This window comes from Aethalodelphis obliquidens, unplaced genomic scaffold, assembly GCF_003676395.1.
Source record: "Aethalodelphis obliquidens isolate GAN/ISIS:26980383/991018 unplaced genomic scaffold, ASM367639v1 scaffold13, whole genome shotgun sequence".
In the NCBI taxonomy this organism is placed as follows: Eukaryota; Metazoa; Chordata; class Mammalia; order Artiodactyla; family Delphinidae; genus Aethalodelphis; species Aethalodelphis obliquidens.
In genome coordinates, this window is record NW_020837957.1 from 8,114,011 (window position 1) to 8,139,943 (window position 25,933).

The window sequence follows — 25,933 nt, forward strand, 5'->3', positions numbered from 1 at the left end:
ATAAATGGGAAAGAGGAGGCAAACCTCCTTAATATATGTAGATATTCCCCCCTCCAGAACTGAGGTATAATTCCCCTTGTGCCTTGAGGGTATGCTTGACTTCATGACTTTCAGGAATTTATTGTACTTTGTTTTATTCAGCTTTGCAGATACTGCATTTTTTACAGATTGAAGGTTGGTGGCAATCCTGCATTGTCAGAGAATGGTTAGTATTTTTTAGCAATATAGTATTTTAAAATTAAGGTATGTACATTTTATTTTAGATATAATGATATCACACACTTAATAGACTATAGTATAGCATAAACATAACTTTTATATGTACTGGCAAACCAAAAAATTTGTGTGACTGACTTTACTGTGATATTCGCTTTATTGTGGTGGTCTGCAATCGAACCTGCAGCATCTCCAAGGTATGCCTGTACTTCTAAATGATATAGTATGAAAAGAAAAAAATAGTATCTTTACAATGGAGAAATCTGGCAAACACTATCTTAACCAAGTGATGGTTAACATCACCAGTAATGTCATGTGGATATTATGCACCTCCTGATATGTGATGAGGAGAGGGCACTTCATTCCTGTAGTAATCTTTCCAGTCTAATCACGAAAAGAAAGTAACAGATTAATCCCAAATGAGGGTCATTCTACAGGATACCTGGCCAGTACTCCTTAAGATTGTTAACGTCATGAAAAACAAGAATGAGAAAATGTCACCAACCAGAAGAAAATGGGGGACATAACTATATGCAGTGTACCACCCTCTATTGGATCCTGGAATAGAAAGAGGACATTAGTGGAAAAACTGGTGGAATTCAAAAAAAATCTGGAGTTAACAGTAATGTTTGAATATTGATTTCTTGGTTTTTGCAAATGTATTATGGTAATGTAAAATATTAACACTGTAAGGGTATGTACGTTTTCTATGTATCTAAAATTATTCCCCAAATAAAGTTATTTAAAATTCCTATATACGTGTGTATTCTTCTCTGTAATTCCTTATTCTATTCTGCTATTTGTATTTCTAGGTGAATACTATTTTGAGGTATAACATTCATACACGAAGTGCAAAAATCTTAACTCTATAGATCAGTGATTGTTAAAAACATATATACACAGTTGTAACCACCATCCAGATTTATACACAATTCCAGCAACCTAGGTTTCTTGTGCCCCGACCCAATCAATAACCAGCACAATGCCCCACAAGGTAATCACTATTTTGACTTCCATCACAACAGTTAAATGTCTGTTCTTGGGCTTCATATAAATGGAATCATACAGTATGTATATACTTGTTTGTGCTCTAGATAGTTTATCTCCATAAATATCTCCATAAATACCTCCATAAATATCCCACGTGTATTTGAGAAGAATGATTTCTGTTATTGGGTAGTGTGTTCTATAAATATCAACTAGGTCAAGTTGATTGATAGTTTGTCATCTTCTATATCCTGACTTTCCTGCTTGTTTTATCAATTACTGAGAAGTGTAGAAATCTGTAATTGTGGATTTCCCTATTTTTGCCATTCAGTTCTATCAATTTTTGCTTCATATATTTTTTTAAGACTACAACATTCATAAACGTTTAAGATTGCTATGCTTTTGTGATTGACTTTAATATGACGTGACATTCTTTACCTCTATTCTTTGCTCTCAGTTTTTAGTAGAATTATAGTATTTTCCACCCTTCCACTTTTAACCTATTTGTCTTTGTTTACAGTGGGTTTCTTGTAAGATCATGTAGGTCTTGCTTCATTTATCCAGTTTGACAATCAGTACTTTATAATTGAGGGTGTTTGATCATTTATATTTAATGCAATCATTGATGTGGTTGGGTTTAAACCTACAAGCCTATTTGTTTTCTACCTCCTTTTGCATTGAGTATTTGTGATTCCACTTTTTCCTTCCGTTGTAAGTGTATTATGTATAACTCTTCGTTATGTTCAGTGGTTGCTTTTATAGCATCTCTCTTAACCAGACTACCTTCAAGATGTCTGCAACTTTGTATATAACCTTACAATAGCTCACTTCCATTTCTCCCCTCTGGACCTGTGAGCAATTTTTGCTGTATATTTTACTCGTACATAGAAATCTCACAGTGTATTTGCTTTAAACAATTACCTTTTAAAGAGACTTAAATAGTAAGTGGGAAAAAAACCCATAACTATATTTAGCCACATAGCACTTTCTGTGCTATTTGTGTAGACCCAATTTCCATCTGATACCAGTTTTCTTCTGCCAAAAGAATCTCAATACTTTGTATTAGAGATAAAGCTTTTGAGTAGCTGAAAAGTTTGTGTTTTTATATTCTTGAAGGAGTAAATATAGAATAGGCTGATAATTGCACGATCTGGTTTGCATTGCTCTGACAATGTTGGTTGTCATTCTTACCATTTCTGTATAAACATCTTTTTCTCTGGCTGCTTTTCATCTTTATCACAGGCTTTGAACAATTTGATTATGAATAGTTCTGCTCTAATTTTCTTCATGTCTATGCTTAGACCTTGATATGGAATGCTTTGTGAGAAGCATTTAAACTCAAGGATTTAACTTAATTGAAAGGATTTAAACTCATTTATTAATTTGGGGAAAATATTAAAACATAACTACTACAAGTGAAACGTCCCAATCTTCTCTCAGCATTTTTTCCATTGTAGGGTTTTAGTACTACAGGTACTGCAGCACTGAATACGTAGCCTGAGAAGTACTTATGTGGTCTTCATTTCTGGTAGAAAATGAACTAAACACTTTTTGACCTTTCCTTTTTGGTGATTCCAATGTATTAAGAACAGTGTAATATAGGGCAACGCAATTTTGTGATTCCAACCACACCATTTACAGAGTTGCAAATATTTCATTTTCTCTGATCATGGTCACTAGAATCACATTAAAATTCTTAAGCTCTAATAGCCACAGATTCCAAATTACAAGAATGCAGATGATTTATCCTCCTGCTCAGAATTCTGATGTGAAGTATTTAATCATTGAAAAGGCAACATTTTCAGCAGGCTTGAAGTCAACAGGTAGATTGTATACAGAGATAATAATGTCACTAAGAGGATTAATATAATTAAAGACTAATTTGTCACACTCGTTTCATCCAAACCACTTCCATTTTTGATTTTCAGGTTTTCATTTCACTAATGAGCAAATAACTCATAATTTACTTTTCTAATAATAAATGTCCAAATCATTTTTGCCAGTAAATTGAACTTCACTGGTGTACTTATCAATGAATAATATTTTACACTATTTTCTTCTACTAAAAGCTTTTAAGGCCTTAAAGCCATACTTATTAAACATGGTTATAAGTAGTACGTAATACGTTTACTGTTCTAAATACCCAAGTACATTTATGACATTATTTTAATACACACTAAACCATTTTGACCTCTATTATCTGGTCCTACACCAGAACACTAAGGCTAATTTTTAAATTCACTGCTTATTTTGCATATGATGCACCCCAATGCACTTAGTTCAAGAGTCATACATTCTAAAGGAACTCAATTTACCAATTCATAAGCAAAGTTGCTTAGGTTAGTATTTTTGCAGAGACATGTTAGGAAAAAACCAATAATTGACAAAAAAAATCTTACTTCCAGAAAAATTTTTAGTGCTTCTGTCCTTGGTGATATAAAAAGAAACTAAAACAGATTTCAAAATGTATACCAGTGAGGCTTTGTTTCCAACCTTACCTAAGCTGTTTACAATAAACGTAAGTTGGCATACTTTAAATAATTGAGGACAATGAACAGTGTTTACATGCAATTTCTAGATTCTATACTACACTGAAGCATAGCTGGATAAGTAAATTCAAACCTTATCAGCTTGTGAAGAAATGGACCTATTAAACTTTAATAGAAAAAAAAAATTGAGACCTGTTTGGTAACTGGCTGTCATGATACAACTTCAGGAAAAAACTCCTGCAATCAAATATTTTCCAGTAAAGAATAAGCATTCATTAGTAGCATTGGATGAAAACAAATTACTAAAACCTTGTAAGAAACATGACAGATATTGACACCCTTGCCAAACACCAAGTGCTTGCTGTGAGAGAACACTGAAAGGGCCAGAAATACTGGGTAAGGCCTTTCAAGAAATTCACCTAATTCCTATGGAAACTCAGGAACCAGGGACGGCATCCTAGTGTTCTGAATTGTCATGAAGGCCAAGTGAAAAAGGGATGGTAATGAGGAGTGTGCAGGGCATTTCAGGCATAGGAAGCCTGTACGTGGATGAAAATCTATCACAAGTAGTTCAGCATGGCTCATGTGGCTAGCTATATAGGCTATGTGCCCAAGCTTGCTGGAATTGACAGGGCTGGGGGAAGGGACGGTGACACAAAGGATTTCAGTTTAATCCTGAAACCCATAGGAAAGATGTTAAGCAAGGAAATTACATGAACAGAAACTGCTTGTTAATAAGACCACTCTGGTATGAGTAATGAAAGGATCACTGCTTGGTTAAATAGCATTTAGCAAATACTGTGGAAAACCTACTATATATGCCAGACAGGACTGGAGGCCAAATGACCATTTAGGAGGCAACTGTAGTTATCTTAGCCCATAAACCAAAGCAGTGATAGTAGTAATGGAGCAGTGCAGGCTTGAGGGTTAAGAACTATCGATTCTGGAGTAAATCAGATTTATTTGGTATGGAGTTGGGAGGCAAAAGAGAAATCTAAGAGGATCCCCAAAGTCACTGATAATGGTGTTTATCGATGTGAAATACACTAGTTTTGATGGAGAGATTGCATGGGGAGAATTTAGGTATGGTGGAATTGTTTGATATTTAAAAGGAGATACACAGTAGGCAGTGAGAGAAATGGATCTGGTGCTGTAGAAAGGAGTAAGTAGGAAATAAACATTTGAGTATTAGTATATATGAAATAACTGAAAACATTAAGTAGGGAGTGAAATTAATAGCCAATATTTGCTGTATACTTGTGTGCAAGGCATAACGATGTCCAAGGTCATACAGGTACCATGATGTAAAAATTCAAATCTGGTTCTTTGACTCCAGGGGAGTCAAAGAAATTAAAGCTCACCTTATTCATCAATAAACTTGTCCTTCAAGACTGCTCAAGTCAATTCCTTAAGAGTTTGCCTCTTCATTCAGACAAGACTGATTTTTTTTCCCACTTTAGCAGACTTCATTTCTACCATGAAGTATTTTTATAAGAGCACTCCCCCATTTTTATAAGAGCACTCCCCCACAAGGGGTTGTCGTATATATATTTTAGCTTCAAACCCCAGGTCTTCTTTTTCTCTTGGATAATGCTGTATAGCATTCTTCATCTTAGATACACTTTAATCATTCATTTATGTATTTAGGAATTTACCAGTTATTGTAAATATTTTTCTTATGCTAGTACCTTTTATTTTGCTAAATACAGGCATTTGGGAACTATGAGTTATCACACGTTCATCTTTTATCTGTGTGCAATGCTTCAACACCCTCTACCCTCCTGTAAGTATCCATGTGGTTCAATGTGGCTGGGGAAATAAAAACAACTGTGTTTACTGGTCACTCTCAGTGACTATAAACTTGGCTCTAATGCTACCTGGATTCATCCTTCCTGATACTATAAGGTCAAAGCTATCATTACTACCACCACCACAGGTCTAGATTCTATTCCCTCACCTACTTGATGATAAACCTCCCTCTTCAACAATTCTTCCTTTCCTTCCTTCCATTCTATTGGAGAATGGAGGCATGTCAAAGGACTCTCAATGGCCAAAGCTGGGAACAGTTTGAGCAATAAAACAACATAGCATTGAACTTTCACTTAAAGGATAAATATGTGGAAGTCCATACAGATGTAAATAAATAGGAGACAAATCTTTGTAACAGAGGAATTACAAATATGAGTAGACAGCCTTCCCCCACAGGAGGTAGAGTTGAATTCTCCCTATCCCTACTCTGAAGGTGGGCTATACTTAGTAACTTGCTTCCAAAGAATGGAATAAATTAAGGGAAAAAAATGAACTACAATGGTGATTTCAGGCAATTCCTACCTTAATCAAGTGATGAAGGTTAACATCCCCGGTGATGTCATATGAATATCATGTATCCCTGACATGATGTAGTGAGAAGGGCACTTTTCCTCTGTGGTATTTGCTTTAAAAACCAACAACTCCAGTCTAATCACAAGAAAAACCAGACAAACTCAGAATGAGGGACATTCTAAAGTATACCCAGCCAGTACTCCTCATGACTGTCAAAGTCATCAAAAGCAAGGAAAGAATGAAAAACTGTCAGACCAGAGGAGACTGGAGAAACGTGACAAAAAAGTGTAATATGGTATCCTGGATTAGAGTAATAGAAAAATGCTGATATTCAAACAAAATCTGGATTGTAAGTAACAGTAATACATGAATGTTGGTTTCTTAGTTTTGACAAAATCACAGGGTAATACGCTAACCATGGTGGAAACTCGGTGGGAGTATATGGGAACTCTCCATACAACCTTTGCAACTTTCCTGTATATTTAAAGATATTTCAAAATAGTATGCCTGTCTACCAATCTACCTACCTATAAATGACTGAAATTAACACCTTCTTACTAAATCAGATTAAAAAACATCTGACCATTTTGGCTTAACATTTATCTTCTCAAACATGTTATTTGGTTGTTACTAGAGGTAATACTGAAATCTGCCATCAGACTTGAGGTTGAATCCCCATTATGCTACTCCTATGGCTCCCTTGGGCAAGTTTTTAATTTCCTTAAACTGTAATCTTCCTTTTTGTAAAACAGGGGATGATATACTGTAGTGTATAAAGGTGACAGGAAGAATTAGCCTGCAAATCACTATTATATACCTTAAATTGTCTTTAAATTAAAACTCTCCACTGTTTTCCAGAAATAAAACTATTTCCAGTTCAGGAAAGCTATAATGCTATTTCTATTAAAAAACAAAACAAAACAACTAACGATTATGTCAAAATTGTTAGGTGGGGCAGAAGGGAGAAATTCCCTACCTTCTCACCAGCATCTACAACACTAGCTGTGGATGCCAAATATCAAGAAGACATGAGAAAAAAAAAAAAAATCAAAGATTAGTTTTACCTTGGTAAGTGCCTAGAGATGGTCTTATGCTTAGAGCTTGCTCTGAACTTGAACATTTGTTATCAGATACCAACCATTCAATGTTGTTTAGATGAAGGATTCTACATGGAAATTTAAGAACCCTTGGCAGTTAAAAGGGATACTTGTTGAGTGCTATAAAGTGACAGTTTTAATGGAAGCACACTATGGCATGTTTTTTGCCACATGGAATAAGGTTATGTTCTGGTATAAAATATTCAACTAATTTGGGTACTCTTCTGTTTAAAAAAGTCACAAAAATTGTTCAGTGCCCAAGGTTATAGTGATCATGGCTTTGGAATGTTTTAAACCAAGCATTCATATATAAAAATAAGGTGACCTTACATAAAGGGTAAGTGAATATAGGGAGTTTAAGATGCACAATCAAAAAACAAACCAGACTGTAAATAGCTTAAAAATGAACATTAAATCAGAGCTTAAAAATTCTAATTTATTTCTAACAAACACCACTTGATGCTCGACTCACAAGCTTTATTTACATTTGTCTACAGCATCATTTCCTTACGAAATGAACTAGTACAGCTTAGTTAAACCAAATAAAATCATAATCATTTGAATTGTCTGTAAACTACTATTAGCTAAATTTATAACCTTGCATTTACTTATTAGTACAGCCAAAGTTTTAAATACAGAAAGCACAAGAATAAACCAACGATAACATGTAGAATCTAGAAGATCATATGGGCAATTTAGAAGGTGGACTTTCAAGAAGTCTGAGGCACAATTACAAGAGAGTAAAGTTCTTGTGCAACCTACAGTAAATGTAGCAAAGAAAATTTTAAGACATAAAAAAAGCAGGGGAAGTTCATTGTAAAAATATTATCAAAATATTTCTACTTAAGCTATTTCGCTTTCATCTTTAGATGAGTTGAAGAGAAAAATCACTCGTTTCAAAATAAAAAAACAAGTATCATTTTGCTCTGTCTACTAAGTACCTTAAAACATTTTAATTTTTAGTTGCAGTAGACATTAATATTATGGAAACACAAACAAACCCCCCACCCAAAACAAAAAATGTGGATACTGATCCCCATGACAAAAAGTTCCCAAGCACAATTGTCAACTTCCCTTAATATACTTACCTTGCATTGTCACTGAAGATACTGTTAAGAGAAACCATTTTTAAAACCAGAAGACAGAACAGAGCTCAAATGACCAGATTTTAATTTTGAGAAATAAACCTTGAAAGTATTTTAAGCCATAAGTAATTTCAAGTGAATAGGAACAATTATTTCTGCTTATGTCATGAGGAAATAAGCATTCATCTTTAACTCAGAAGAAAATTTTATGCAATGTGTTTAAAATTAAACATCTCAAAGCAAATGTTCACTTAAATTCACAATGTCTGTTGGTCTTTCACCCAAAGAGAAATATACTTCAAAAACTTTCTTCAATTTGTCCCTCATTAACTATGATTTAACTGTCTACCCTATAATGTGATAACTAGATTTTTAAAGGATATCACACAAAGCTCCTAAAAATATTAAACATTTTAAAGTAAGATGTTTTTCTCATCAACCATATTAGTAGAGATGAACTGTTTGGCATTCTTGCTCCAAATTACGTGTCAGGAAAGGAGAAATAAACACCTTTCTCCTCTCCAATTCACAAAACTTTTCTGTATTAAACTTGGTGGTGCAAAAAGTAAAACTGGATAAAAGAGAAACGACGATTCTAAGGCACCCTTAAAATAGGGAATTTTAAAATAAAGAAATTTCCAGTTGACTGTTTTACAACTAGTTAATAAGAATCACTTCCACATAGGTTAACATAAACAGGTTGACTCTTTTTCCCGGATTAACATAAACAGATTGTTTCCAACTACTTTACCACAGTCTTGCTTCCATGCCCAAAGTCCAGACAAGCCTAGGTAATGCTCATATTTGGAGATGAGAAAAACAAGAGTTCAAATTAAAAAACAAAGTACTTTGTTATAGCTGAGATGGTTTTAAATGAAGCAAATGGTTGTAAATAACGAATGATAAACAAAGCATCTATTTTGGGACATTATGGCTTAAAATACCATTTACTTTTAATTTCACAAATAAACACAGCTGTATTGTTCTGAAAAGCAATGAAAGGCATGCACCTCTACTAGCAGATTTAGCACTTCTGACCAAGTAAGACACCAACTTCTTAAAAAATATGCTTCATGCACTGTACTTTTTTTTTTTTTTTTTAAGATGTAAATTTTAATTCATTATTTCTTTTTTGAACTTGAACGGGAACCAGAATGGGATGATCCAGAAGGTGACCTGTGGTGCCTGTAAGACATAATGGAGAAAGCAGGTAATCTGGTAAGCTGGAGCTGAATATCAGCATTTGTAAAACTTCGAGAATACGAAAAATTAAACCTCATTACACTGGTAAGAGGAATAATTAAAATCTGAGATATAAACTTATACACATAAAATTAACTAGTACTTAGACCTTGGATATGAGCCCAGTAGCAGTGCAATCATAATTTAAAAATCTCTCGATATAGCCACCTCTCAATTATTTAAGGTAATGAAAGAAAGCCTTGCAAAATTGTATAAAACTACAGATTAATACAACAAAGACATATAAACTTGGTGATGGCAGCGTGACTTAATCGTTCTCTGTGATACACTGTATATAATGTGGTAAGTCTATATGTAAAATAGATATAGCAAGGCTTCTGTGTATGCAAATATATATCCATAAATAATTATGTTTTGGAAATCTAGGTCACACAAGATGATTGTACAATTAGTTACAGGATTATATTCATGCAGCTAATATGAATAAGGCAATATATCAACCTGGGTAAAGTAGTGGTGTTCCGAGGGGTTGGCCCTGGGCTCAGGGTTGTTTAGTGTTTTCACCAATCACCTGGCTTATGGAATAGAGAACATGTTCATTAAGTTTAGATGACAACAAACTAGGGGGGTTATATGTGGCTAAGATAAAAATTTGCAGACGTGGAAAAAAAGCAACAGAATGAGTTTCATTGAAGTATGGAGTAATTTTCTTACAAAGGAACAAATGCACAGAAATGAGACTACTTGTGTGTAACCTTAACATCTAAACTCCAAAATGGGAAGATGCAAAACCAGTCATTATGTACAAGGAGAGGTAATCCTAGCACTGAACACAGCAAAAATCAGATTTTATCTAATCCTTACTTTCACAAGCTGAAAGGATATAAAAATTTGTAAAGATTATTAAGGAAGCCATTAAAATGACTATGTAGACATTGAGAACCAAGAGAAAAATAATAAATCCGAATAATTAGCCTGCTGCAGAAAAGGCTGACAGATGACACACTTTCCCACTTTTAAAAATGTCAACACAGATAAAGTAATCTAGTAAAGGTCTTTCTCTACAAAAAAAAAGGATTTGGACTGAAAGATGAAAAATGTATTAGCTACAAGAACAATTTCCTTATAAAGGGCATGAAACAATAATTTGTTGTGGAAATGCATTGATACATATTTAAATTAGGACAGATTTCCAATGATCTGTAATAGTTAATTTTTTTATTAGATGCCCTAGAATCCTACGGTTTCTAATATTTAATGTAAAATCAAGAGCATAAATTAATACCGATAAAAATCAACCTCTAAATTACGTCAACACACAGCTTCTGAATTAAAATCTGAAGAGACAGAAATAACCGAGAGTTGGCTATAATAATTATATATGAAAATAAAAATTTAAACAAAATGATCAAATAGTGGAAGAGAGTGGTTTGATCTTTTCTAAACAACCTGATCAAAGAACAAAGGATAAACAAAGTAATTATCTGTTTTTTGAAGTCCAAAGTTGAAAAGAATAATTTGAAGTGGGAACGAAGGAGATAACGAAAATCTAATCCTTGACTGAGAAGTTCAGTTACTCTATTAAACACACTTAAGAACACCCATTCTTATTTCTACAGAAACCCAAACCTTTCAGGTGACCGTGATCTTGTTCGTCTTTTTTTGCGATCACCAGATGAAGAAGATCTAGAACGACTTCTCTTTCTGTTCCTCTCAGGAGAAGATGATGAACTTGAGTAAGATCTTTTTCGTGGGGAAGAAGAGCCCCTGTGGGACCTGGAGCTGGATCTTCATTGATTGAGAAACAAATCAAACATTTCATTAAAAGAAGAAGTCAGGCAGACGGTTTAGTTAATAGCTCCAAAAATAATCAAACAGAATTTATAACTATAAAAATTTTATAAGGAAGAATACTTACTGCTTACTCAACAGAAGACCTCTGGTTCAACCATGAAATAATTCTACTTAAACAATTTACTTTAATTTCATCACTTTAAAAAATTCTAAGATAAGTGCTCATTACTTACAATTAAAAACCAGCTTAATGTATTAAAGTAGAATTAAATACTTCTTTTAAAATTTAAGGCTTTCATTTTAAAGTATACATAAATAGCAAAGCTAACAGGTGGGCATTTGCATGACTTTATGTCTAGAAACTACATCCTTCCATTTGGGGAAAAAATATGTATCATACAACTTCCTGAGGAAAGTAAGCATAACAATTTGCTGTGGAATTATGCAACTTATTAGTTAAGCTGCTGTAGAAAAAGCAGGGATAGGGGAACAAAATGACAAAGAACAGTAGCTATTAAATTGCTAAGTATTCAAAGGAAAATAAAATGAATAACTTTAAAACTTGATTTATATTAACAATATTTATTTTTATGAAGGATTACTATCCATGAAGTATGAAGTGTTGACATTCACATGTTTCAGGCAGAGGTAAATGCACAAATGTTTAAATACAATTTTTTTCTTCATTTACATTTTTTGGTTGAAGTAATTTAGCTCAAACTTCCCAAAAAATTCACCTTTGGGCTTAAAATAAAATCAGAAAGCCCAAAAGGAGAATTCTTTGGAAAGTTATAAGCAATGAAAAAAATGTTTGAAAAGAATTATGAAGGCTGTTCTGTAAACCTTAATTAAAGTGCTTCCCAAAGGGAACTAGGACTTAAGGATCTTCACCTAAGAAGCACTCAAATAAAAGAAATGAAACATTGATAATACATAATAATAACAATAATCTCACTTACTCTCTATTTTGTATTGGCTTAATACAAGTGTGCATATCATTCTTTTCTCCTTAATGTTCTCAAATTACAGTTGCCCTCTAATGCTACAGATTGGCTCTAAAATAAGCTATTAAGCAATTATTTTTACCAAAATAGCTACCACTACACTTCAGTGTTTTCCACACAAGTGGAATTTTCGTTGTTCTCTTATTCATGTTAGCTGCCTTTAATAGATAAACAAATTAAATTAAAAAGAAAGGCAGTATATTTTGACCAAGACTAGAAAAAACTTCAAGAGACTAAAAACTAGCTTCTCACTTGCTTCTCTACAAATTTTTTTCCCTCTGCAGGTCTAACTAAATGCAACCTGAAGTTAACAAGAATGCTTACTTTAAGATCACATCCTACTTAGACTAACCAACCAAACTTCTTGATTTAATTTGTGGAATTTAAGAACTCTATATTTCTTACATACTATACATACTGTGTACAATATTCTGTGTTATATTACAGATAAATGAAAATAAAACCCTCCAGAAACTTCATCTAATATAAATGAAAAAATTGTTTCTATAAATATTTAAACAATTGCCATGCAAAACAAAATTTGTTTTGAGGCAGTTCTTTTTCTTCCTTTTAAAATATGGAGTAAACTTTTTATTTGCATATCTCAATTTATTTTAACTACTACTGCAAAATAACTTTAATGAACAGACATTTGGTGATAAAACTTGGCTCCATCTTCCTACTTCATCACAGTTTAGCACAAAAATAGCAAACCTTGCATAATGCAAAATAACCATGTTAATTCAATCATGGGAATGTCTTGGCACACTGCTGGCAATGGAAACGTCTCACGGTGAGAAAATTAAGCTGAGGCAAGTGCATTAGTTTTCTAATGCTAAAATAAAATTGACAAGTAGAAGCAAAATAAGAGGAAAAAAAGCAACGCCTTCTGCAGCCTTTAAATATTTTTTCTCTCTGCTTTACAGAGAGAAGCTACCTCATTCACCTTGATTTCGACCCACGAGATCTCGAACGTTCTCTGGAACTGGAACGAGATCTTGACTGCGAACTGGAAGAACTTCTTGAACGGGACCTGGAACAACATGGAAGGATTTTTTTTTCCCAGGACCATTTAATTAAGCTTTGTGATACGAACACTGAAAGAAAAATATGTATTAGAATTCATTTTCATATAGTAAGAATACTATTTGGGACATATATTTTCAAAATACAGTATTTTAAGGTTTATTTTAAACTTTTATTCTGTATTAATACTTATGTCAAAACTTAAGGTAATAATTTTTGAAAATAATCAACTATTACTTTCCAAGTTTGACAAAACTTCTCTAAAAATCATTCGAGATTGTACAAATAAAAACGTCCAGCATTATCACTTTATTAACACTGAATACTTTATATGTTCACAAATATTTAGAAGTATCCCGGGACTTACACATCCAGAAATACTGGATGTTGCAGTTTATATTTAACTTCTGTGAAATATTTCCATCAATTTCCCTTTTCCAATTTAAAAATCCTTCTATTTTCTTAGTCACTATCTAGCATAAAGCTTAAATGTTGATATGTGTACATTTTTAAATCCACAGGTTTTTCTGTCTACTCAAAGGTTAGAGAATTAAAGAGAAACTACATTGACAATCCTGTCACTGTTTTACGTAATTATATTACTGAAAAATGACATAGGGGAGATATGGTCCATTTGAATTTAAAAAGTCAAGAAATGAAATAAATTTCATTTAATTTATATACTTAATTTGTCCCTGAAAATAATAATCTGCAGAAAAACAATAATTTTTACCTTAAAATTATCTTTATAATCACTCTTTTAAATTTTCAGGCTTTACAGTACTCAATTAACAATTATCTAATTATTAATTACTCAATTAGCTAATATTTTATTCCCCAATACAGTTAAAATTCATTGCACATAGTTTCACTTAACTAAATAGTTCTTCAAGGGAAGATTGCTTACATAAGGTATTGCTTTTTCTCAACCAAAACTTCATTTTTATTGTCGACTGCACAATGAGGGACTTTTCAATTAAAACTTTACATTACTAACAAAATAATATTCAAGTACAACACAAATTAAATCTTCTGATTTATTCCTGGACAGCTCTAAAGTATAAGCATTAAGATAATAGAATACAGATGAATTTGCTTCTTTATTCAGAACACATATACCAAATAAAACACTGTGTAGTAATAGTAAGCAACAACTTAAATGCCTATTTTTGTACTAGTGTTTAAAATCATCAGTGGAAATGTAAATCTTCACTTTATTTACGTTAAAATTTCTAAATGTAAACCATCTCCTTAGATAACTCAGTATCACTATATATAATGATTTAATTGAATTTTTAAAGTCTATTTTAATAAAAGGCATGGTGTTAAAATGGAACTAAGGAAGTTTCATATTAAAATTTTTTATTTCTGAAAATACTGGACAATAACTTCATGGCACTAAGACAGAAAAAATTATCTTATAAAAGATGACTTGAATGAAAACTCTGAAATAAAAGGAAAGCTTATTTAGTCAAGAAAAACAAAATTTATAAGTAAAGAAGTTAGATACTGACATTTTGACTGGTGTTACCCTTGACCTGTACCCGTTTACCTGGACCTAGACCTTGAACTGGAGGGGGAGGATGAGCGTGATGAAGATCGTGAATGTGAAGACCGAGACTTTGAGCGACTTCGTCTATTAGATTTCTTTTTATTACTATCTTCTTCTTCACTGGCATCAAGATTATACTTTGAGAGATCAGCATCATCTTCATCCTCATCCTAACGAAAACTCAGAGTCAATTATATTTAGACATTTAGATATCCATGCTATCTAGGAATGATGAATAGTTCTATGTACTGGACATCTCCATATGGATTTATTATATAGCTAACACCTCAGCAAATTCATTCTCAGTCCTGAAATCTGACTACTACATTCCTCACCTCAGCTAAAGAGACTTAATGACTGTCTCAGACAGTTAAAGAAGTAAATGTAGAAGTCATACTTATTTTCTTTTTCATCACAATGTATTTCCAAATGAGCTGTCAAGAATTTTCAGTTTTACTCCCTTAAAAGTTCTTGAATCCAGCTCCCTCAGTCTTAGTTCAGAACTTCATTCTTTAGTATACTACCATAACCTTTTAGGTAGTCTCCCTAACTGCGAATCCATTCTGCCTCCCAAGTATTTCAATATGTTGACAGTCATCACTCTAAAACACAGATCAGATAAATATACCTTATTTGTTTGTTTTTAAAACTTGTTTTGCATTGATTTGTTCAGCTGCATTCAAGGGCATCCTATGCTCAGTCCCAAAAGTACCCTTAATCTGGATCTATTCATCCATAACATTTTACACTCAGGCCCCACAGAAAAAACATCACCAGACCTAATGTGGCTGCTGACCCCCCCATTACATTCTTCCCTCTGCTCTAACCACACTAGCCTATGTATGATTTTTTGGATGGTGCTGGCTTGTTTCCTGCTAGGGGAAACTTTATTTGCTGTCCTCCCTGCCTTAAAAGTGCTCCGACCCCAGCTCTTACAGCAGGCTCCTTCATATCATTCTGTCACTCAAATTTCAGCTCAAATTCCACTGCCTCAGAAATCCCCCAACCACTAAAAACAAAGTAGCTCTTCTAATGCTCTGCTATCACAACATGTGTCTACACCACAGTATTGCTATTTAAATTATCTTTCATTTATGCCTTTCCCCCTCTGGAATTTAAGTTCCCTTAAGAGAAGGGTGGTTGTGTCTCAGTCACTTTGTATCTCCGGAGTCAGAATAATGCTTGGCAGAGCAGAAGCTCAAAATCTTTGTGAAAACAAATGATTACATTGGAGAACGCATCTTCACCATGGGCCAAAGGTTGTCAAAGACATTCACATGTTATCCCATAGCCTGAATAAGACAAAGGGGAAATATAAGGAAATAATTTACCTCATCTAATTTATATTTAGAAAGATCTTCATCCTCATCCTCTTCTTCTCCCTCAGATTCTTTATCTTCAACTTCCTTTAAAATAGATGCAGGACCAACTGCCTTCCCTCTGTATTTTTTCTTTTTACGTCCAAACTATAGAAAAAGTTTCATAACACTTCTGTTAGCTGAAACTGTTAATATAAATACTTTTTTTCAAAGAAATTACTTTTATATATTTAGGTTAATGTACATTTTTATGTTGGTTAACATACATTTTTATGTCAGTTATATGTTTTAAATCCATTAGGATTTCCTACAAAATGGTAAGCTGCTGTAAAAGACTCAAAGTGTACTTACAAACATGAGATACATTTAACAGTTTCCTTTTGCAAGGTATTTTCTAACATGTTTCTCTAAGCTGCTTTCAACCTGCACACTAATGTATAGCTTACCTCATCATATTCACCATCAGATTCTTCTCTTTCTATATATTCAACATTTTCTCTTTCATTAAAACCACCACCATATCCTAAAAAAGAGGGGGCATATACTGTTATAAGAATTCATCAAAGTAACAAAAAACATGTCAGAATCACTTACAAGCAATAGAAAAAAAGAAAATCTTATCAAAGACATTTGTCTATCCCTTTAATAAATTACTGGTCTAAAAAAAAAAAAACCACCAAATCACTATAGAGAAGTCTCCAAGTTATATACCATAGCTGGGAAAGTCCCGTGGCTACACTTACAGCTCTTCTCAATTTCAAAATGTCCTATATGATTTTAGTAATGCGTGTAATATGAGTGGAAAACAGCTCCTTAAACCTCTGCTATAACCAACTTTTAAAAGGACTTTCCTCTGTAGTTTACCCTAATTCTTCTGGGAGAAGTGGGTTCAATAAGAACCAACTATCAAATTTTACTGTTTACTAGTTGAAAATGGTCTGAAATCTTTTGATAACTGAAATTTTGCTGGGCTAAAATGTAGCTAGAGCTTGGAAAATTTTTAATTATATAGACAAATATAATGACACAATAAAGGACATCCAAATTGGTTTTAAATACAGTTAAAAGTCACTCAGGTTTTCTGAAGAAGCCAGTAACTTCCCAACTGAAAATACGCTACTAAAAAGCAATCAGGATCAGCAAACCATTATTGTTTGCTGTCACAACTAATATCTACAATTTAGACTGACAGATGGAGATGTGGTTAAAAGTAACATAATCTAACTACCTCATATTTCAGAACAGTACCAGCACACAGAGTGATTCCTGGATTTAATGAACCAGCAAAACGTTAAATAAACTTATAGATAAAAAGGTATTTTTTAAAAATTCAAGATTTGTGACTTTAAATCTGTCAATCACGGACATTAAAAAAAAAAAAAACTCATCACTTACCCTCTCATCATTTCATAAAAGAGCCACAAACAAATAGTAGAGAGCATGTAATTGCCCCAACAAAATAATGTAATAAAATTAACTTTCTTAAAAAAAAAAAAAAATCACATTAATACAAAATCCTTCCTTTCTTCACTGTACTTTGTACCAGTGAACACTGCAATGTATCAGTGTTTATCCTTGGATATCACTTTATATCATCCCTTTTTTCCTCCTCCTTCACCCTTGTTCTGGACACAAAACAGACTCCAACTGTAATACACAAGAATTTCCTTTTGTTTTTATGAATATGATACAAAAGTGAAAAGTGTCTTAAATACCAATAACAACTTTTCCTTAGTAAACTCTTGGCTCTAGTTTTTCAGAGTATCAAATATAAAGAAACAGAAACAAGTACAACTGGGTATATATTCACCTCAAAACAGCTCAAATTCAATGTTAATTCTGGAATATAAACACTGTAGAAAGTTATAATTCAACAATACAACTTCCTGTCTCTACATATATGTTTAATATTATATCAGTATGTCCTGAGACTAAGGTACAAGTTGTTTGATAAACAAATTGTAAGAGATGACTAATAGTAAAGACCTAAACCTTAAAATACTTTGAAGTTGGTGAAAAATTAAGACAAAAATATTCACGGGATCTAGATGGAAAATGATTCACATAAGAAAAAAAAAGAAAAAATACGATACAACAGAATGATTGTTTTTAAGGCCAGTGCAGAAAAATGCCTGATAAACTGGACTATTTATATGTGGAAATGTAAACATATTAAAACAATCCTATATTAAAATCCTATTTAAAAGGCTTTTAGTAGAGATCTTTGTTTAGTCAGTAATCTAAAGCTAAAAAATGGTATGGCAAATATGGGGAGCTAAAGAATCAATTATACCAAGATTTAGAAAGTGAACTGTAACTCATATAGGTAGATTTTGCATAGGTATGTAAGTAAAATTACTTTAAAGTGAGTTTGATAGCAAATACAAAGCTATTTTCATGTTCACTCACATAGGCCATAAAAAAGAACCTAAACAATCTGCTAACAATAAAGAGATTATTAAGGTATGCTGTTTGAACCCATACAACAAATACACCTCACAAACTCTTTCCCTATACGTGGGAAATATAGCTCTATCATAAAAAAAAACTTCAGGATCAGTGAGTTAGAGGAATAACTGGCTTATTTATGTGTGTTTCCTTCATTCTACTGGTTTGAAGCTCTTCAGGGAATATTGTAAAAATTGGTCTTCTTGCTTCCACTCTTGCCACTCCTACCCCCTAATTCTTTTTTCCATAAACCAGTAATGTTTAAAGAAAATTAGACGTGTCACTCCCTGCTAAAAATCCTTCAGTTACTTCCCATTATATTTAGAATAAAATAAAACTCCTTACCATGATTTACATGGCCTTTGCCTATTTCTGAAGTGATTTCTGGAGCTCCTAGGAATTCATCCAATATGCTAAATTCTTTCAAGTCTCAGGGCCTGATTCACACAAACTGTTTGTTCTTGCTTACAAGTGATCTCTCAACTTGCTACTTTCACTTCTTAGCTTAAACATTGCTCTCTCAAAGAAGACTTCATTGATCCTTGCCTTTACATGTCTGTTTTGCTCACTCAAGTATCCCCAGCACATGCCCAATGGCCAAAAAATACTTCTTCAATATATTAGTATAGGAAATGCCACAATTCTGGTACCATTTAAAGAATGAGTTTTGCTGTTTTTTTTAAAAGGCTTTATAATACAATTTAGATGACACAAGCTACCAAGAACCTCTGTATGTTTTTAGCAAGTGTTAAAATAAAAATCATATCTTAAAATTTGTCTCAAAAAATGAAAAATATGAGCAAGGACCAGTAAAGGATCAAACACAGATTTAAAACTGGCCTGAATTAGGGTTGTGACAATGGAAATGAAGAGAGAAAAGGGGATGAATATAACATGTACTTCAAAGGAAGAACTGATACACTAACTTGAAAATTCTATGATTCTGTATTTTGATTAATTAGTAAACAGAACAAATAGTAAAGAGAAACTAGAGAGCAACAGTATGTATTAGCTCACATCTTCAACAGTGACCAGCAAAAGACAACTACTTATATATGGGGAGATGGGAAAGAGTCAAGACACCGGAATGACAGAAAAAAGATAATGAGTAAAGGAAAGTGAGGTTATCAAACAAACTTTGACAACTTCAGTTGTTAGACTACAGCTCTTGCATTAGTGAAACTTTTAAAGGAGTCACAAAATAGGTCAAAGAGAATGTGAATAAATAAAAGGCTTTTAGGAATTACAATTTTTAAAACTGTTAAAAGATTTTGGACTTTATCCTAAAAGCAATCAAAACGGTTTTACACAAATGGAGTTTTTAGTTTGGAAAAAAAAAAAACCCTGGCTGCAACTGAGCAGGAGGGGAGTATGTACAGACACCAACAAGATGGCTATTTTTCCAAGAAACAAGATATAGTGGTATCTCTGCCCAGGGTAATGATGGAAAAGACTTTTGGGGGTACAGGAGAGGTGAAGGAGTTATTAAGAAGGACACCTAAGTTTCTGGTTTATGTAACAAGCATATGGTGGGTGGTACTAATCATGAGAAAGAGATCACTAAAAGAGGGCCATGTCCTGGGGGAAAATCATGAATTCAGTTTGGATATAATGAGTTCGACATTTACATGGTGATGCTGAATAGGCAGCTGAATATACAGGTCAAAGAAGTCTGAGCTAGAGACATAAATTTGGTTCTCATTGGTGTGCCAATGCTCACTTAAACTTAGGGCTTAGAAGAAAATGCCTAGAAAATATAGAGCAAAAAAGAGACCTCAGGAATTGGACCTTGAAGAACCCCAACATTCTGCGGCCACGAAAATAAAACCAAAAAGGAGACAGAATAAACAACCAGAGGGGTGTGGGGGGGATAGATTAAAAATACAGGGGAAAAAATGTAAACCTTAAAGACGTAAGGGAAGGAAAAAAAGGGAGACTCTTATTTAAAAGGTCTTAGTCTATACAGAGCATGGAATTGTCTACAGTCAGAGAGGAAAATAAAACAGGGAAATAGTTTACTAAGTCTAGGTCTGACAAGGTGACTATATATAGAATGGAGCCTTTGATTGTACAAGTTGCTGAATGATAAAATCAGATGTGAAGTACACTGATAATGTGGTTGCACTAACTGATGATAATGGGAAAACTATATTCTATTTAGCAAATATTTTCACCCCACTACTGACCACACACAGATGATAGGTTATTATTTAGGCCAATGATTACCAAACACTATCTGAATCACCTGAAGATTTTTGGGACTCACCCGGAAAGAGCTTTGATAGTTCTGTTTTGGAATCTGGATTTTTAGAGTTTCTCAAATGATTCTAATGTATAGCCAAATTTGATAATTATTGCCTAAACTTTAGACAATTACTTTAAATGGTGCCCCATGCTCTTTTTTGTCATACTAGGATATCAAATGAATTAAAAAAATGGTACTACTCTATCATTACTAATAACAAACATTTAGACCAGCAAAGGAAAGAGTGAGGAATAAAACATTTCTAAAACTATCTTAATGTTGACTACTTGTAAGGATAAGGCCTCCTGATGCTGTACTTTGTAAATTGTGAAATTATCAAACAAAAGATGACTTTGTGGATGAGGGGAAAAAAAACAAGGTAAAAAAAAAAAGGGCAGGGACTTCCCTGCTAGCGCAGTGGTTAAGAATCTGCCTGCCAATGCAGGGGACACGGGTTTGATCCCTGATCCAGGAAGATCTCATATGCCGAGCAACTGAGCCCGTGCGCCACAACTACTGAGCCTGCGCTCTAGAGCCCGTGAGCCACAACTACTGAGCCCATGCTCTGCAACTATTGAAGCTTGCACACTCTAGGGCCTGCGTGCGGCAAGCACTGAGCCTATGCTCAGCAACTACTGAAGCCCGTGTGCCTAGAGTCTGTGCTCTGCAACAAGAGAAGCCACCGCAATGAGAAGCCCATGCGCCGCAACAAAGAGTAGACCCCGCTCGCCACAACTAGAGAAAGCCTGCGTGCAGCAACGAAGACCCAACGTGGCGGCCCCCCCTCACAAAAAAAGGGCAGAATAAACAATCTTCATTTACTGTGCTCTTATGAAGTGGTACAATTATTAATTTCAATGTTTAGTTCTTTTAAAATCATTTAGTTGGACTGTGTTTGAATATTACCTGTTCTTTCTTCCAGCTTAGCATACTTTGGAGTATTACACATGTTACACTCTGATCTTCTGGCCCAATTAACATTACTGCAACTTTAAAAGTGAAAAATATCAAATTAGTAGACTATAACGTAAGACAAATAGTAAATTTTTAAAATTTTAAAATAAAAAGTAGAGTAAACTATCATAAAGGAATGTGTACTAAGGATGCTACAAAGAATATGTACCAATGTACGTATTCTGGAGAGAGTATGGTTCCAACAGACTGAACTACTTAAGCAGAGAAGCGAAACCTATACAGCATGAAGACTGCCTTTGTCATTTTATGAGAAATCAATGACAAATTATATCTATAGAGAGTCTGCCATCATAGGGGGGAAAAGATACCACTTTAAACGAAAGGTTCTACTAATTTCCCAGTCTCCAAATTCACCTCAAGAGTGAGGTTATACCTTCCAAATAATGTTAAAAAAAATTTGTTTTGCAGAATCAGTTCAAGCACTGGATCCCAAATTCAGCAACTAATCTTGCTGGAAAGTTATCTAATACTAACTTAGTATCTGTAAGACCAGAAATTTGTGTAAGACCCTCTTCTGATTCAGTCTCCTTTCATGTGTATTTGATTCTCTGCTTAACAGAAAAGATGGATATTGGAAAAATCAATACAGCATGTGAAAACCAGAAATATTAAGAAACCTACCTAATTAGGAATAATTATCTATGGTATGCAACTTATGATTCTAAAATTACTGTGCAAACAGGAAAAATAAATTTTGTGGTATATTTCACATTAATGATACAGGCTAAAAGTTTTTGAGATTTTTTTTAACAGAAATAGGTTTTAGTGCTTTTAAATACCCTTCTCTCTTTTTTTTGAATGTTAGCTCACCTTAAGCATCTGTTTACTGGTATACATAATTCATCTTAGTAACAACTAATATTACCATTAAAAAACAGAATTTAAAAGTTCTTTAAACTATGTCAGATATATACTTAATAATAATCAACAGACCTTTAATTTAAAGGTTACTTTGGCTTGTCAATGTGACTAGTAAGAGTAGGTAATATTAACAAGTAGTGGCTAGATATATATTATTATGGGAAAAAGTGAGGACGATAATTTGAAACACATACGTTTTACATTGCCAGTCATTAGCACTAAACAAGCCTCGGCTCTTTTCTGCAAGTGTCTTTCCTATTTCAGTGCCTCCAGCTTTCATCATCTTAGCCTCAGTTGTTTTCTCTGAAGAATAGAAAAATGAAGTATGAATCTGGGAAAATAAAGAAATGATCTGTATACACAGTCTTAAAGGAAGCTTCCTTAAATGCTTACCTCGACCACATCTATTACAGCTAGTTCTTCTAGCAAAGTTTACATTTCCACATCTGAAAATAAAGTAAAAAAAATTTATACAGACATCTAGTAAACTTATATAATTTAAAAAATCTTATTACACAACTTTTTAATGTGTCTTCCCTATATACCTGGGTCCAGAACTTCTACCACCATCTCTTTTCACGTTAATGTCAATGTTAACAAAAAAAAACCCAAAAACCAACCCTCACAATTTAGGTGGAAAAAATACAAGATTTGAAGTCACAAGTCGAGGATAAGAAACTCCAATCTTTCACTTACCAATTATGTGATCCTGGTAAGTCACTGAGGATCTCTGTGCCTCAGTGTCCTATTAGCACATATCGTTAATTATAATGAAATCCCCTCACAAAGCTTAAGTGAGATGTGAGTCCACTTGAACAATTACTGATGAAGCACCGGCGGTTCAAAAAAACTTTAAAGTAATTCTTCGTATAGAAAATAAGATTATACAATAAGAATTATAAGAAATACAAAATCCTAAGGGTGAACCAAGGGGGAGAAAATGAGTTAAGTCAGATACAGCTTCACAGATCTTAATAAAATACTCTTGTTAGAAATAGGAGGTGGGATGGTAAAAAACAAAGGGAGATAGGTTGTACTGACTAAAAATATAAATAGGTTCAATAATTAAAAGAAAACTGAGTTTTGGGGGATATTTATCAACCTCTGAAACCTGCCTGAAAAACTACAACCAATAATCTCAACACATCAAGTAACCTATCACTTTATACTGATATTTAATGAACAAAAACAAAAAACTTACTGGGTTCACTAACATGGTCTTCACAGTGCATCTGCATGTCAGTAAAAGCATGCTAAGTGCTCTGAATAACATGTACAGATTAAATTTAAAAATTTTTAAAATGCTGATTATTTCTTAGGTGTTATACTAGCATGAAATAAAGTTGTGAAATACAGAATGGACACTAAACTGAAGCACTCCAATTAATTTTTAGGTTGTTTTTTCCCCCCTAAAGAATATCTTTATGACTCCAATAAGCATTGAAAATATATTCCGAAAATGTTTTCTGGATTTATACACATTGTAGAAGTTACCCTGTTCATATATCTGTAACTGAGTTGAAATGCACTCTTACAAAAACCTACCTCAAATATTTGAGTATACTGTCATTAATGACACTGTCAAAAGCACATTATTCTACAAGTAACCAACAACACAAAAGTCACTTGTTTGTTCTATTCAAAATGGTTAGACTTGAGACCCTTCAAGTCATCTTCATCTTTATGCAATCGAGAGCCATCAATTTTTTATGTAAAAAAACATGATGCTTCACTTAAACTGTTTAAAATATGAATAGAAGACAAATGCTGGGGAAATAAGGACTTATTCTCCTTTGACATTTGATTTTAAAACTACTATCCACAGCTATCAATCAGTATTTGCTACATTTTATTGCTCTACACATACAGTCTATGTTATATCACTGTAAAGGAGCTCTTCCACCCTAGGTTTTTTTTTTTTTTTTAAGCAAAGGTAAATAACCTATTTAAAGTTCCATGATCTATAAGCAATAGGACTGGAATTAAACCTAGGTTTATTTGCTTCAAAGCTTTTACTCTTTACTACCATGAACTCCACATGCTATCTGTGGCTAGCTTAGAGACAAGAAATCAAATGTTTTTTTTGGAACGAGTTGTGCATTCCATTTTTCTGACAATTACCTTCCGTAGTAATTTTCGTATCTCTCCAAATAGGCAGACCTACTTGAGGACCCGTCAATAAAATAGTACTAATAATTTAATAGAGCACACTGGTTTCAGCAGAGTTACTAAACACGTGCTTCTTTGAAGCAGGCATTCTCCAGGGCTGAGCAGGCAAAAACACAGGCCTCATGTGTTTCGGCTCTAACGAGGCGAAAGGTCCAATTTTTGTGGGGTGATTAAAGGTCATAAAAAAAAAATCAGAATGTCCCCAACCAAAAGAGGATAGTGTTCGGGAGGAAAAAGTATCAACAGTAAGGAAAGTTTAAATTGGAGAAAAAAAAAAAAGGTGAATTATGAGCAGCAAAAACATGAGTTCAAGAAAGGAACGCTTTCCGCGAACAAGAGTCAAGTTCTGCAGGGAAAAGTCACGTGGAGGAGATCAGACACCGAGGTGGCCACGGTTAGAGAGATATCCTTACCGCTGAAACTTGGTCGGGGGCGGGGGGTGGAGCGTGGGGCAAAAGGGCGGCCATCTCGTTCCCGAAAACGACGGGCTGACTTGGAGAGACATGATCTAGGAGACGCTGGAAACATACTCAAAACAAAGGCTCCCGAAAGACCTCATAGTGAGGAGACTAAGAGCCTCCTTCCCGCCCGGGAGCCGGCAATTCACCGCCTCCACCCGGCTGGTGATACCAGAGACCGTAAAAACGGAAGATGCCCAGTCGACTCGAGAAAACCTCTACCGATCAACCCCGCTCCAATTCGGGACCCTTCATAAACTCACTTTTTGTCAGGGCAAATCCAGTCACCGTCACTGACTCGGAAATTCTTGGTCGACATCTTGGACGCCGCCACCACAGCCACCCGCAGCTGCGTCTTCACAGGAGGAAGCGGGCCGGGGACTTTGGGCACTCCGGGGCTGTCCCCACGCTGCCTGACTCCTTCCCATCACTGCGACAGGGTTTGACAGTGAGAACACTCGGCCTGGATTGAGTTTGAACGTTATTTTCCATAAAAAGATGCCTGTGAGATTTTTTCCTAGCCGAAAGACTTACAATGCAAATAAATTCTCTGAGCTAAACTAACAGGCGCCGCCGGGACAGCCTAGGAAGGAGGCCTCCGTGGCACTAGAAGCCTCGGAGAGCCCCCTACAGGCGGGAGGACCCGAAAGGAAAGTACTTCTGCTCAGATGGGCGGAGTTAGG

At 34.2% G+C, this 25,933-nt stretch overlaps 1 protein-coding gene across 2 annotated transcripts; it reads right to left on the reverse strand.

Annotated features, from left to right (window-relative positions):
• Positions 1–7,526: 7,526 nt before the first annotated feature.
• On the reverse strand, positions 7,527–25,856 carry ZRANB2 (zinc finger RANBP2-type containing 2). 2 transcript variants are annotated; one of them, XM_027114081.1, is made up of 11 exons: positions 25,514–25,856; positions 23,017–23,069; positions 22,818–22,926; positions 21,694–21,776; positions 16,541–16,617; positions 16,107–16,241; positions 14,776–14,945; positions 13,144–13,230; positions 11,029–11,187; positions 9,901–9,974; positions 7,527–9,381 (listed from the first exon to the last, which is right to left on the reverse strand). In XM_027114081.1, the coding sequence occupies exons 1-10, from the start codon at positions 25,567–25,569 to the stop codon at positions 9,941–9,943; spliced, it is 963 nt and encodes a 320-aa protein (XP_026969882.1). In that variant the 5' UTR covers positions 25,570–25,856; the 3' UTR covers positions 7,527–9,381; positions 9,901–9,940. The 2 variants fall into 2 exon arrangements, with proteins under 2 accessions (XP_026969882.1, XP_026969881.1); XM_027114080.1 differs by lacking the exon at positions 9,901–9,974.
• Between the last annotated feature and the right edge of the window lie 77 nt (positions 25,857–25,933).